Source organism: Dipteris shenzhenensis, chromosome 3 (genome assembly GCF_047967505.1).
Source record: "Dipteris shenzhenensis isolate YYH24624 ecotype China chromosome 3, Dip_SZ_1.0, whole genome shotgun sequence".
NCBI classification, from domain to species: Eukaryota; Viridiplantae; Streptophyta; class Polypodiopsida; order Gleicheniales; family Dipteridaceae; genus Dipteris; species Dipteris shenzhenensis.
Window position 1 is genome coordinate 1,846,693 of NC_141598.1, and position 14,375 is coordinate 1,861,067.

The window sequence follows — 14,375 nt, forward strand, 5'->3', positions numbered from 1 at the left end:
AAGGAAGGAAGGAAGGGGAGGGAAGGGAGGGAGGGGAGGGAAACGGCCTTTTACAAAAAAATCATTTCATTTCAAATGAAATTGTGTGTGAAGCAACAAGCGAGAAGATTCACATGCTCCAAATCAAACATTATCATCATCATCGTCCAATTAAGGATACTTACTTAGGATGGTGATAATGATGATACTCATGATGATGATGATGTTGAACAAAACGAAGCAGCAGCAGCTACAGCAGCGTGGGAATGTTTCGAGAAACCACAGCTGCTTCCATTCCTTCGTCGTCGTCGTCTTCTCCTTCTTCTTCTGCTTCTTCGCTTGCAGGTTTGCGCCTCATTTTGCCTATGACTCGCTTCTCTCTCCCTGTTCGCGCTTCCAGGATTGTGCAATTTTCGTAGCAGCTCGTCGGTTCTTACCATGCGCCCCGAGGTGATTGACACCGGCCAGCGAGATGAGTGATCCGGGTTCTCCACCGCATGACGCTCGGTTGCTACTGGAGGGGGAGCGAGTTGAGGTCTGCCAGCAATCAAGACTTATTTCTTTCGACCTTTCTACCTCTCAGTAGCGCTTTTTCATTGTCTCCCAAATCGTCTTAGCTCCGACCGGGAGGAAATTTGATTAGATCTCTGGTTTTCGCACTGCATGTTGCTCCCTTTGCAAGACCATTAGGCAGAGCTTCTTTTTTGCATGGCTTCTCTTAGCATTCCTTGTGACGCTAAGGGTAGTTGACAGCGGTCTCCACTCTGGCCTTTTCTAATGGCAGCCATGATGCTCCACGTGCAGGTCAGGCAAAAAGAGAAAGGTTTGCGGGGCTCCTGGCATCCTGCCACAATAGTAGGCCTCAAACCAGGCCGTCGTGTGGTGGAATATGATGAATTGCTCACCGAGGACGGGCTCTATAAACTCAGAGAATCGATACCTTTAACCGCAACTGCGGAGACAATGAGAGGTTCAGCCTGTCGCACGTCGTTTACTACACGGCAGAACGAGACGTTTAGAAGTTGTTCACGCCACACGTTGCCCTCTCCGAAGCGAAAGAACCGGGGTTTTCTCAGACCTCTCCCGCCTCCTTGCACCGAACCTTCTCCTCAGGACTGGAAAAAAGGCTTCTTGGTTGATGTGTTTTTCCAAGATGCCTGGTGGGAGGCTGTTCTTCTCGATGATGTTACATCTCAACATGAAGATTCGTTGATCAACGTCATGTTCCCTGATGAAGGGGACGAAGAGAAGGTCTTTGCAAAGGATTTGAGAATCTCACAAGATTGGAACGAAGAGACTGGGCAATGGAATGTGAAAGGAAATTGCAACTTATCTGAGCTTTTAAAGAGAAGGGTCCTCAGAAGGAAACAGGCAGGATTTAATCTCCAATCAAACGACCGTTGTAGTTTTGCATTTGGATGGTTCTCCTTAGCTCTTACCATCCCTTGTGTATTGGGTGGTGCAGGTGGGTTCCGTCGTTGACAACAGAAGCAAATGCAGCAAGGTGGTAGACTGCAGAGCCGGAACTGATCAAAGCTGTCTAGCATCAAGCCATGCTATCGAAGGCAGGGAAGCTGGAATACCTGAATCCATTCAAGGTTTGATTCCTAATTCACATGGTAGTCTGTCCTTTCATATATCAAGGGCCTCCAAACGGTTAGCTTCGGGATAAGCAATTGCCATTGTTTTGCTTCAGGTGCAGCAGCTGATATTTCTGACATTAGAGAGATCGATGGCATGCTGTCGTTAGCTCAGGAGGCCTCTGTTCTTAAGCAACCACCGTTTTCAGAGTGTGTAGATAAGGAAGAGTCCATCAGTCGTAATCCTCTAGAGTTAACATGCCTAGAAAGTACTGGGGGTGTGCCCCTTTCACCTGGAATGTCTGGTTCAGGCGTCTTGTCTGGGGTGAGGGGCATGGATGATGTTGAGCCATGCTCCCTTTCAGATGGGGATATAAGTGTTCTCAGGAATTGTTCAGAAAGAGAGGGAACTAACGAGTGTTCTATACCTTGCAAAGCGGAAGATATCAAGCCCAAAGGTAGGCAAGGAGGAGGTGAAGCTGGTAGAAGGCAGGGAGAAGAACCTCATAGGCCTCCACCGTGTATCCCTGGCACTAGCTTACAGGAATCGGACAATGGCATCTCTCAGGTGAATGCAATAGGAAAATCTGGTCTTGGCTTGCTTCAGTGTCCCGGTTCTTCAGATGGAAAGTTTCAGAAAAGGGAAGACGTGTTGGCGAAGGAAACTGATTGTTCACCAAGCCTGCCGCAGCAGCAAGGTGATCCATCCATTTCGCAGCAACTCGTAATGCCTGATGAATCACAGATACTGAAGAAGCAACCTGGGAGATCTGCTGGCAAGAATTCTGGAAGCACCAACAGTAGGGATGCACGTTTAGGTAGGGATACCCTGGAAAGATACAGGGCCATTTCCAAGGAAGAAAGGTTGAGGCGAGCTCTTATGAGGATAGAAATGCCATCAGTGAAGGGCAAAGTGGAGTCAGGGAAGAGTTGTGCAAAGCTAAAGACGAAAGGGAAGGATCTTGGTCAAGGGAAAGGACGGTGGCAAGGCACTGGCAATGGATCCAAAACTTGGAACAAGGAGGTAGGAGGAAGAGCTGGGAAGCTACAGGGTTATAAAGGACACTTGACAATCAAAAAGCGCACAGGTGCCCTGAAAGGCAAGTCTGCTAGAACAGGTGCGGCAGATGAAAAAGAGAGAGATTCAGGGAGACTCATCAGGACAGAAGTGACTAACCATTCTTGCAAAATGCAATCCAAATCTGAACATACAACTCTAAGATCTGCTGTCTTGAAAAACATGGTCAGGGATATTGCAAAAGTAGCTCTCCAGGAGGCTGGCTTTAGAATCGAGTTCAGGCAGAGGCAAAGCAAGGATTATCAAGATGCTGTGTATGTCTCACCACAGGGTGGCACGTATTGGTCTCTTCCAAATGCATGGCGAGCTTGGAAGAGAATTCAAGCAGGAAAGCCCCCCAAGGTCAACAAGAATAATACAATTGCTGCCCAGTCATCTCTGAAGGGCACATTTCATAGCAATTATGAAGGCGATGGGAAAGTTGTAGATCAGTGGCAAGCTTCTTTTAGGTCTAGCAGGGAAGAACTTGGCCAAGCTTTAGACCAGGACATACTGCTGCAGTCAGCTCTTGAAAAGGCTGGCAAAGAGTTGGACATCTCACAGGAAGAGTTTAAGCAATTACATCTGACAAACTCTCAATGGACTGACCTTTTTGTCGAAGATTTGGGTGTCTTAAAGAGGGTGACGAAGAAGGGTAAATCAAGTCTCCAAAAGCAACCAGGATTTGACAAACCAAACAAGAAAAAGGTCATAGAAACGAGGAATGGAGTGGTTTCCAAGCCATCAAAGCTCTTATTAGCTAGTAATGAAGCTGAAGGTAGAGGGAAAAAACGTAAGCGGGACAGTCAAACCCTTATGGAGAAATCCAATAAGAAGGTTTTTAGTCGAAGGCACTCTTTGGATAGAGAACGGTCCCATAGCAAGGGTTTTGTTCTGAAAAAGGACAGTCATAGGGTCTCCTCAGGAAGTAGACTTCCTGTCAAGCTGGATAAAAGTGGACTGCTTGTCAAGCGTGCATTGACTAGGGTGGTCTCTAGCAAGAAGCGTGGTGCAGAAGACAAGAAACCATTGACTAAGCAAGAGAGAAGTGGGAAGCGTCGAAAATCTGATGGGCAAAGTGGCTTTGACTGTGAGCCCCTTGTCAAAAAGATTCGAGGAACTTTGAAAGAGAGAGCATTGGCTGATAATCTTTCGAGCAAGAAACAAAGCCTCTCTCGGCAAGATTCCATCCATTTATCTCAGCTCAAAGCTAAAAAGAACAAGCAGGTAAATTCACATCGTAAAAGAGGGAAGGATGAGAAGGCACGATCTGGTTTGAGACTAGAGGTGCGAGCAACTGGTTCAAGGAAGAGTCACGGGTCAGAGTCATCCTTCTGCAGCAAGCAAACGATCCTTTCATGGATGATGGATAGGGGTGCACTATTAGAGAAGGAGAAGGTATGCTACATGGATGGGAGCAACAATCAAGTGTTGAAGGAAGGTCTGGTGATGCGTGAGGGAATTTTTTGCAGCTGCTGCAAAAAGATTTACACAATTCACAGCTTTGAAGAGCATGCCGGAAGCCATGCTGGAGTACCTGGGCAAAACATTATGTTTGCTTCAGGAAGGTCTCTCCTGGATTCTCAACTCCAAGCTTGGGCTACTGAAACCCAGTTCAGGAAGACACAGAATTATGTGGGGGTGACTGTTGATGACAGCAATGATGATACATGCCTCATCTGTGGCGATGGTGGAGACCTATTATGCTGTGATCATTGTCCTTCAACGTTTCATACATCTTGCCTACAATTGCAGGTATGTGCTTGTTTCCCTGTGGAAAAGGTAGTTTTTGTATTGCTCTGTATCATCAAAAGATCATCTTAAGAGTTTCTCTATTAATTGGGGCCATCTTCTGCTCTAGTATGCTATTTGAATCCCTCAAGTTCATGGTGTAGAATGTTCCTGAAGGAGATTGGAATTGTCCAAAGTGTAGCTGCGCTGTGTGTGGTGCTGGTGTTCATTGTAATGACAAAGAGAAGAATTTGGCCACAGAGGAAATGGTATTATGCAGACAGTGTGAGCGCCGGTGTAAGTGACAGGCCATTTGCTTCACAGCTTGATTGTTCATGAAGCTCTCACATCACTGCACTTGGGGCATGTAATATTCATTCCAGGAAACGACGTGTTTGCTGTCTTTTTTGGGCATTATAGGGATCTTGTCAAGCTATTAGGATTGTAGGGAGATAAATATGCAACAGTTTGTCGATATTTTAGGATGACAAAGCACCTGTTTCCATTTAAATGTGTACCAGATGAAATTATTCCAACCATAAGATTCATTCAAAGTGGGATGTTGTCAATTACTTATTCTCAATTCTTTGCCCTCAGATCACACTTCTTGCTTGAAAGGGGGCTGTTTTGCGGCTGGAAATGATTCCTTCTGTGGGCATCATTGTCAGAAGGTATAATCCGTTAACTTGTTGAGTGCCATTGATTGCTCATACTGTTTTACTTCTTGTGTTGCGTCTTGCTTGAAAGACTTTTCCTTATTCTCTGATTGTGACAAAGCTTTGAGAAAGAGCATTGTTGTCTGTTGTTATTGGCTTTTGTGACATTGTCTTTTAAAAGATATTTTTGGAAATGTTGTGTTTAGCAAATGTCCGAATTGTAAATATACTCAGACAATAATATCTCGAATGAGTCTTTTATATCAAGCTACTTCATATGCATGTGGGACTGTGGAACAGTGTGGATGCAATGTTATCTGGAGGGTCTGTTCTCTCTAAGTCCTGCTGTAACAGACATGTAAGCTATTTTTTTCACAACCCTTTACGTGCTGACTGACTGAATATGGAGTCTTAAAAGTCTTATTGAAAGAGGGAGAGACTCCACATGCGCATGCATACATGTGAGTGAGACAGTGACTCAATACTGGGTGCAACTGTGGCTCCCTCCCCCCACTCGTCGAGTAATTCTATTACTATGCCAAGAGGCAAATGAATACAAGTGAGAAGGTTAAGTGCTGTTTCCAGAAGTGAAGGAATCGTCTTCCTGTGAGGATGGAGTAACCAGGGGCTGACTGCTTCCTCTTCTACTGCCTACAGAGGGCTATGAACTGGGGTGCTGATGGCTGAACTGGAGCTTAAATATAAAGTGGGGGTGGCCCTTTTACTTGGATCCTCATCCCTGCCCCCCCTTCCCCCAGTCGGTCCCTCTCCCTCCTGAATGTTTCTCCGCCTGTTTACTGACTAAATGCGGAAGGGTAAAAGTCTTAATGAAAGAGAGAGTCCATGTGTGTATCCATACATGTGAGTGATACAGTACTATCCCATCCCCCTATAGAGTGTTTTTATAATGATGACAATATGCAGATGAATACAAGTGAGAAGGCTGAGTAGAAGTGAAGGGCACTGGAGGTGAAGGATCCTGAGGTTATGCTGGAGCATAAAGTGGGGGTGGCTTCTTCATAGGCTTGGAACAAACAGCGCGCCCCCCCCCCCCCCCCCTTTGCCTGTTGGAAAGGTCACCTCCCCATCTGTAAGCGCCCAAATGAGGAGAGCGTGGGGGAGGGAGACCTAGGGCAGAAACTGCCCAAAGAAGAAAGAGAGAGGGGGCTGGCACATGGGCAGCACCTCACAAAGAAGAAGACTGCAACAGATGGCGCCACGTACAAAGCCCGGAAAAGGCTTGGAAGGAGGCAGATCTGGAACAGCAGAAAAGGGACAGCGCCTTGGATGGGCTGGCCTATGGGCAGGAAAGAAGCCTACAGGAGGGAAGAAGCCTACAGGAGGGCCTGGCAGCAGCAAAGGGAGGGGCTGCAAAAGGGCAGCACCCTGCCCTTATAAAAGACCATGAAGCTGGCTGGTCGGCCAGATCTGGTCTGCCATATGGCCCAGCCCACAGCCCTATATATAGGGGGGAGTGGAGGGGCCAGCCACTCAGCTGGCACACAAAACAAGGGGGCTTTTAATGCAGAGGGCACACAGCCCAAGATAAAGGGCTGGTGGGGGCGGGATTCTTACAGACCGAGTCGGCCAGGAGGCCTGCTCCAGTCAGTTATTTTGCAAGGCCTTGGGGCCTATAAAAACAGGCACTTGGGCTTCATAACAGCATCCAGCAGACCAGCAGTCGTGGGAGCAGCAGTGCACACATCTTCAGGTCTACTTCCAAGGAGGCAGAAGAGTGCAATAGAGGCTGCAGACTGAGCTCTACTAGGGCTGGGACTTGGCTGTCTTCTAGGGCAGCAAGAAGCTGAGATCTCTGGATGGAGAAGTCTACATACGCTCGAGGTGGAGCACGCTTCTATATATGGCTGGATTATTGTCAATTGATGAGTCTGCATATCTATGTGAAGCACATAAATTTAAGAAGTTTGTGATTCCACTCCCCACACACACTGTGTGAGCTCCTGGGCCATTCTATCAGTCTTCCGCTGTGCGTACCCTCTGCTGGTCAATTCTTAACCCCCCCCCCCTCCCAATTAAAAAAAAGAAAAGAAAAAGAAAACACACACACACACACACTCACGCCCCCTTTTTACTGCTGGCCGATTTGGGCAGACTGAGGAGCAGTCAATAGATCACCAACCTGTGCGTGGTGGCAAATGTCTGACTTGGCTGTTGCGGGGACAACCCATACCAGATCCAAAATATGTTTGCTTGCATGCCTTTGCTGATGTCCTTGCAGTCCCTTGTGGACTGCCTCATGGCGGTCCGAAGGGGAGTGTTGTGCTGCTTTAGGTCCTAGATTGCAAGGATGTAGAGGTCCATGACATCCCCTTCTCTGTTGAAGCTGAAACAGGCTACAGAGGAGGAATGTCAGAGCCCATGGAGAGGATGGAAGCTGTGGTATGGCATCTCTGCAATGGTCCTTTGGGAGCTGGTGGAGAGGTGAAGCCCTAAGGGGGAGTCTAGTGATGTATGAGGCTGCAGTGGCATAAAACCTGTAATAGAGCATGCTAGCTACGGTCTGTATGTATAGTCTGCTGTGGTCTCCTAGTTGTGGTCCTACGTTGGACCAGAGCCACTGTCAGACCCGTCTTCTTGTCTTGGGTCCTGTGAACATGGAGGGAAGATCCCCGAGTCCGATCAGTACATCGATCTGCTGGTGAGTCGTTGTGTCTTGTCCCGGGCATCCACAGCCCGTGGCCATGTTGACTGCCATGCAGACAGCGCAAGAGTACACACAGGCAGCGTTGATGTCAGCACTTGCCACGTGGCCAGTCGGCTGCCACATCAGCACTCAGCAGCAGCAGCAAGGTGGTGAGGGAGCAGCCTGGTCGGTGGGCCAGCAGCCTGCTGGTCGGTCAGTTTGAGGCCCAAGGGGGCCTATAAAAGCAGCCCCCTTGGTCTCCATTTCTCATCCCCACCTCAGGCCTTCCAAACCTTTAGTGCAGTTGTTAGACAAGCTTCCCTGCAGCAGATCAGCTGTCACCAATTGGTATTTCTCGCAAGAAATAAAGAAGAGTCTTTATCAGATTGACTATGGTAAAAAAAAATTGACTTTGGTTCACTAGAATAAGTTGTACTACTTTTTCTTTGCATTGGTAAAAGATAACTGTGGGGATGCCCACAAGGGACTAGGATTAGTCTAAGAACTAGGAATGCATGCATTTCGCTAACCCTTTAATGGGTTAAAGTGTTGGAATTTGTTTGTGCTATGTGGAGGACCTAAGAGAGTGCAAAAAGGACCCAAGAGTGGGGAGAAAAGTGTAAAAAGCAGGTCCCACAAGGCTCAAAAGTAAAGACAAGGGGGCGCCTCATTAAAAAAAGGGCCCACAAGATTAAAAGGCTCCTAAAAGCTCCAGAGCACTAGATTTAGAAGGAAAAAGACTAAAAGCTTGGCTTTTTATGAAAGTAGCTTTTAGAAAGCAGGCCCGAGCTTTTTGCTAGGCCTAGTCTATAAAAGAAAGGCCCTTGGCCTCCTAGATTCATTCAAGATTGTACTCATACCTATGCTCTTTCATGAGCCAGTTGTACAAAGTATTATTCTATTGCAATAAAGACCTTCAGGGGGGTCTAGCCCTTATTTCTAGGCCCTAGTGTTGCTCGTGTTGCATCTCCTTCGTCTCTCCCTCTGTTCTATTGCAAAGACTCTTTGAGATAAGTGCTGCAATTCTGATTTTCAGATTTCGGTTTGTGTTCTCTAGTTGCTATCGCGAAGTTCTTGTGAAATATTGCAAAAATATTGCGTGGAAGTAGCAATATGTTTTCTCTCTCTCCCTCTCTGAGTTCGTTTTGATTCCCAAAAGAAATCTGCAGCTTCTCCTCGTCAAGTGAAGCTATTAGATGCTGTTTTTCCCTGTTATCTCTGAAATTCGAAATCTATCTTGGTGATTATCTGCTGCGAATCGAAGATCTAGGCTGCGTTTCCACCAGCAGTAATTCGTTTTTAGGGTTTCAAAGTTGAATACAGATTCGATGGGCCTATGACTGCCCAGTGCTCTGTAAGAGCAGGAAATGCTAAAGAAAAGCAAGAATCTCCAGCAGAAAGCAAGTGTTTTAGATGCAAAAAGAGGGGCGTGTGGCTGCCTAGTGCCCCAGAAGGCCAGTCAGCCAATAGCAGCAGAGAATGCCACAAGACTGATGTAAGTCAATGATTGGAAGTTACCAAATTCCAAGATCCACTTTAGGTGGAAGAGATGGAGGAGACCCTCCAACAAGAATAGACTGTATATCGTACAAAGAAGAAAAGCACCCAAAGGCAAATTTATCTGCAGGTATCTTGCCAAGTACCAGAAATATTAGGCAATTGATACCAAGAGAGGAGATATCCTCAAGTTTAACAGTTGTATCAAGAAGCTTTTTATTTGAGGACAACTGATTAGAAGCCGAGGGGATGACACCAATTGGTATTTCTCCCAAGAAATAAAGAAGAGTCTTTATCAGATTGACTATGGTCAAAGAAAATTGACTTTGGTTTGCTAGAATAAGTTTTACTACTTTTGCTTTGCATCGGTAAAAGAGAACTGTGGGGACGCCCGCAAGGGATTAGGATTAGTCTAAGAACTAGGAATGCTCAAGTATTGTGATAATTCTTTCTATCTTAAATGGTGCGTTGCCCTATCAGCTAGATTTAGATTTAGATGCTCGTTGGGGAGAGACTAAAATGAAAACGTTTAGACTTCACAAGCAGTTGTAGCTTGATTGAAGAGATTTTGGACTACCTTTTGATTAGCCTTCTCCTTTAGTGCTAGCCTTCGTCATGGCTGAGTCTGCCCTTCACCTCCGGAGTGCCGTCAGAAACTCAGTACGAAGACTTTGTATAAATGGATGCTCAAGTATGTGTGGGTGTGTGGATTTGTATGTGTGAGAGCATATTTTTATACTATGGTCTACACCCACTGTTGGGCGCTGATGACGTCAGTGGGGATGTCATAGTAGCTAGTCCCTGCTATGCATGATGGAGTTTATGGTTTTCAACCTTGTAAGTGACTATCATGAGATTGAAATTGCACTATGTTGTGTTTTTAAAGGATGAGTTTGGGAATGTTCTCGGATTCATCTAGGTATAAGAACTAGGAATGCATGCATTTCGCTAACCTTTAATGGGTTAAAGTGTTGGAATTTGTTTTTGCCATGTGTAGGACCTAAGAGAGTGCAAAGAGGGGGGAGAAAAGCGTAAAAAGCAGGTCCCAGAAGGCTCAAAAAGTAAAGACAAAGAGGCGCCTCATTAAAAGGAGGGCCCACAAGATTAAAAGGCGCCTAAAAGCTCCAAAGCACTAGATTTAGAAGGAAAAAGACTAAAAGCTTGGCTTTTTGTAAAAGCAGCTTTTAGAAAGCAGGTCCTAGCTTTTTGCTAGGCCTTGTCTATAAAAGAAAGGCCCCTGGCCTCCTAGATTCATTCAAGATCATTCTCATACTTATGCTCTTTCGTGAGCCAGTTGTACAAAGTATTATTCTATTGCAATAAAGACCATAGGCGGGGTCTAGCCCTTATTTTTGGGTCCTAGTGTTGCGCGTTCTCTCCCTCTGTTCTATCGTGAAGACTCTTTGAGATAAGTGCTGCAATTCTGATTTTCAGATCTTGGTTTGTGTTCTCCAATTACTATCGCGAAGTTCTTGTGAAATATTGCAAAAATATTGTGTGGAAGTAGCAATATCTGTTCTTTCTCTCCCTCTCTCAGTCGTTTTGATTCCCAGAAGAAATCTGCAGCTGCTCATACCAGGTGAAGCTATTAGATGCTGTTTTTCCCTGTTATCTATGAAATTCAAAATCTATCTTGGTGATTATCTGCTGCGAATCGAAGATCCAGGCTGCGTTTCTACCAACAATGATTCGTTTTTAGGGTTTCAAAGCTGAATATAGATTCGTTTTAGGGTTTTTGGTCCGGTTTCACGAGCAGGGTGCCTCAGCCTCTACAGGGATCTAGTGAGGATTCACCTCCTCTAGGTAGTCTAGTTTCCTTCCAGTTTTGCAGTTGAGGGTTTCAGCCCCTCCATGCAGTTGTATTCAGCCCTTTGGGCATTCATACTTTCAGCTATATTCTCTCCCTCAGATTCTCTCACTCACTTCTACAACATCACTTTGGTATTGAGTGCATCATATTGCAGTTTGCAGTTAGTGAGCAGCAGAGAGAGTGAGAATAGTCTATCTCCCACTACGTTGGTATTAGAGGTTCAGATTCTCTCCTGAGACAGAGGGGTATCTATTTTAATAGTACCATACTTCATTAGCCGCTCCCTCCCTTGCTCCATCGCCGACTATAAAAGCAGCCCCCTTGGCCTTAATTTCTCATCTCAACCTCAGGGTTCCAAGCCTTCAGTGCAGCAGTATACAGGCTTCCCGCAGTAGACCAGCAGGGTGCCTTAGCCTCTACAGGGATCTAGTGAGGATTTGCCTACTCTAGGTAGTCTAGTTTCTTTCCAGTTTTGCAGTTGAGGGTTTGAGCCCCTCCATACAGTTGTATTCGGCCCTTTGGGCATTCATACATTTCAGCTATATTCTCTCCCTCTGATTCTCGCTCTCACATCCACAGCATCACTTTGGGTATTGAGTGAGCAGGAGAGAGAGTGCTCTTGCTCCCGAGCTTGGCTCTGTGGTCTCCTTGGGGCCTGCCGCTCCGTGCTATTTGTTTGGAAAAATTCAGTGCTTTGAGTGGAGTTGGAATTTTCACCTTGATCTCACCTACGTAGCCTCTACAGGGATCTAGTGAGGATTCGCCTCCTCTAGGTAGTCTAGTTTCTTTCCAGTTTTGCAGTTGAGGGTTTGAGCCCCTCCATATAGTTGTATTCAGCCCTTTGGGCATTCATACATTTCAGCTATATTCTCTCCCTCTGATTCTCTCTCTCACATCCACAGCATCACTTTGGGTATTGAGTGAGCAGGAGAGAGAGTGCTCTTGCTCCTGAGCTCGGCTCTGTGGTCTCCCTGGGGCCTGCCGCTCCGTGTTATTTGTTTGGAAAAATTCAGTGCTTTGAGTGGAGTCGGAATTTTCACCTTGATCTCACCTACGTGCCTTGAGTAAGCAAAGATTGCAAAAGTAGAGCAAGGTTTATAAGATTGATGATGCTGGTAACAAGGCTTCATCCTATTCAAAGGGTAATTGAAGTTCTAAGCAAGGGAAAGTCTGTGTTTAGGAAAGAGGTGATGCTTGGTGACTGGTGAATATTCATGGAACTTGCGTGCTCTAGTTGATGCTATGTGCAGATGTACACTATAGTGCCATGCTGTTGTTTGGTGCCGTTGTGCTGAGTGCAAGACTGGGCACCCAACTGCAGGAAGAACGTGAGCTGGGTGCATCCTCAATGGTTGGGATCTTTATGACATGATGCTTATTAAGAGTGTGGTGCTTTCGACCATGGTCAATGCCTTCCATGGTCAACTGCTGCTGTGACAAACATGTTATATGTGGTGGATTAGGAACAAGCTGATCCTTGTGGCCAATGTAGAACTATGGTTTGGGCCAAGTTGAACTCATGGGTGATTTTGAGTTTTGACAAAAGTGCTCTCCCCTGCCGAAGGCCTTGTTTGTTTGCGTAGCTGGGGATATGCTCAATGAATGAATTATAAACTCTTTTGATGATGTGATCACCCTTTCTTTGTCACATGTAAATCAAAGTCGCCAACAATATGCCTTAAAAATTTGGGGTGTCTGTCAACTATGGGTTTTTCAGTCATATCTTCAGAATCTTTCTGCAAATGTTGTTTATTGCATCATTTGATATTTGTGCAGCTTTTTCGGGAATGAAATTCCTCTACTGGTTTTCTATTTGATTTGCAGACGTTTGATTACTGAATTTTGAAGGTTTTTGGCCTGAACAGATCTTTGAAGGTTTAAGCAAACTGGTTGGGATAAAACACTCCCTTGATGGAGGCTTTTCATGGACTTTGCTTAGATGTATGAAGGAAGATTGGGAATCTCAATCCTCTGAAAGACTTGAAGCCATAGCTGAACAACATAGCAAACTTGCGGTGGCTCTCCTTGTGATGGAGGAGTGCTTTGTTCCCATGGATGATCCTCGTACAAACATTGACATGATTGCTCATGCATTGTACAACTGCTGGTAACTTTTCATTTCACTGCTACGTTGTTTCACCTAATGAAGCTGCTTATTAGTCTGTCGATTGTAACGATGTATCTTCCTATGAACTTATCAAATTTTTCAATTTAGCTCTACTGAAGTTCCAATGATTTTGCTTTGGGAGAAATTTTGGCTGTTTACAGTAATGTTGTGAGACTCTCCTGCAGTTTTTCCTGTAAGGTCAAGGACATCATAGAAATATGGGAAAGAGAGATTCTTTAACCATGGTTGTTTCTGTTTGCAACATTTTTATCCATCTTGTCGAGTCATTTACCAGTTTTGTGAAGATACTGTGTAACAACAAACCATTGCTAGAGAATATAGCCACAAATTCGAGCTGTTGGTTAATTGGTTGTGGTTTTTGGTACGGGTCTCCACAATGGAGCTGTTGTAGACCTTGCGTCTGTTACGTATATTTTCAGAACGCTTTGCCTGCTTAAGGAGGAATATGTGACATCTCATGCTTCCGGAGGTGCTTGAGCAGTACAAATGATGCTGTCTTGTACCAGCATATGCATCATGGACAATACTCTCTTAGCAGGGGATGGTACTGCCTTGCACCAGCATATGGATTCTGCACAATACTCTCTTGACAGTTCTCTTGTCACAACAGAACCTCGTCTTGTTATGTCATTCATGTTTAATCTATTATAAGTTGTCTCAATTGAGGTCTCTTGTCAACGTCCCATGCCTTTTATGGGGAAAAAAATAAAAATTTTAGATTTGTACGATTGGATATATTCTATCTTACAAAGGTATGTAATTTTTTTTGGTCAATACCCAGTTTAAATGCCTTTCTATCCAACTTTCTATCCTAGGTAGCATCATCTTTTCATCACCTTCACTAAAAACAATGAAATTGAAGAGCCTTGTGTGCAGTCAATTGTAGTAGCTTTTACCTCGTCGTGGTTTCCTTCTGATGAAGAGTAGGATTTCTGCTATTTCCGCGCACAAGTAAAAACAATCTCACAAATCATCCTCACTCGTTCCTTGCAAGCAAATTTGGACCGACAGCAGTCAGATAAGTCCAGAGGTTTCAAGAATGTGTGCTATGCTCTCTTGCAACGCTTGGGAATGTAGCTTCAAAGAGAGAAAGATGGTCAAGAGCAATGTTTTCATACGTGTCATTTCTCTTAGCAGGGCACACAATGGGAACACACATTGCCTAGATCATGGAAGCTTGGAGTTAGCTCCTTGAAGAGTGAGAGCTATGACCACTAGGGCTGCTCCCATATGACATGTGCTTCTGGCAATCTCTGTAATGCTGGTTTTTGGTTGGATAGGTCGTTCATGTTC

The 14,375-nt window shown here is 45.3% G+C and overlaps 1 protein-coding gene across 2 annotated transcripts in view; it reads left to right on the forward strand.

Moving 5' to 3' along the window:
* Nucleotides 1-284: 284 nt before the first annotated feature.
* The window catches only part of LOC147903214 (uncharacterized), a 48,097-nt gene continuing 34,006 nt past the window's right edge, over nucleotides 285-14,375 (forward strand). For both annotated transcript variants that reach the window (XR_015540806.1, XM_087372988.1), the window contains exons 1-7: nucleotides 285-514; nucleotides 784-1,350; nucleotides 1,445-1,577; nucleotides 1,676-4,371; nucleotides 4,512-4,644; nucleotides 4,945-5,018; nucleotides 12,820-13,061. Coding sequence is in view for 1 of the 2 variants with exons in the window: in XM_087372988.1 (XP_087229114.1) it covers nucleotides 452-514; nucleotides 784-1,350; nucleotides 1,445-1,577; nucleotides 1,676-4,371; nucleotides 4,512-4,644; nucleotides 4,945-5,018; nucleotides 12,820-13,061 (3,908 nt within the window). In the remaining variant the exon portion in view is untranslated. The remainder of the gene's footprint in view (nucleotides 515-783; nucleotides 1,351-1,444; nucleotides 1,578-1,675; nucleotides 4,372-4,511; nucleotides 4,645-4,944; nucleotides 5,019-12,819; nucleotides 13,062-14,375) is intronic.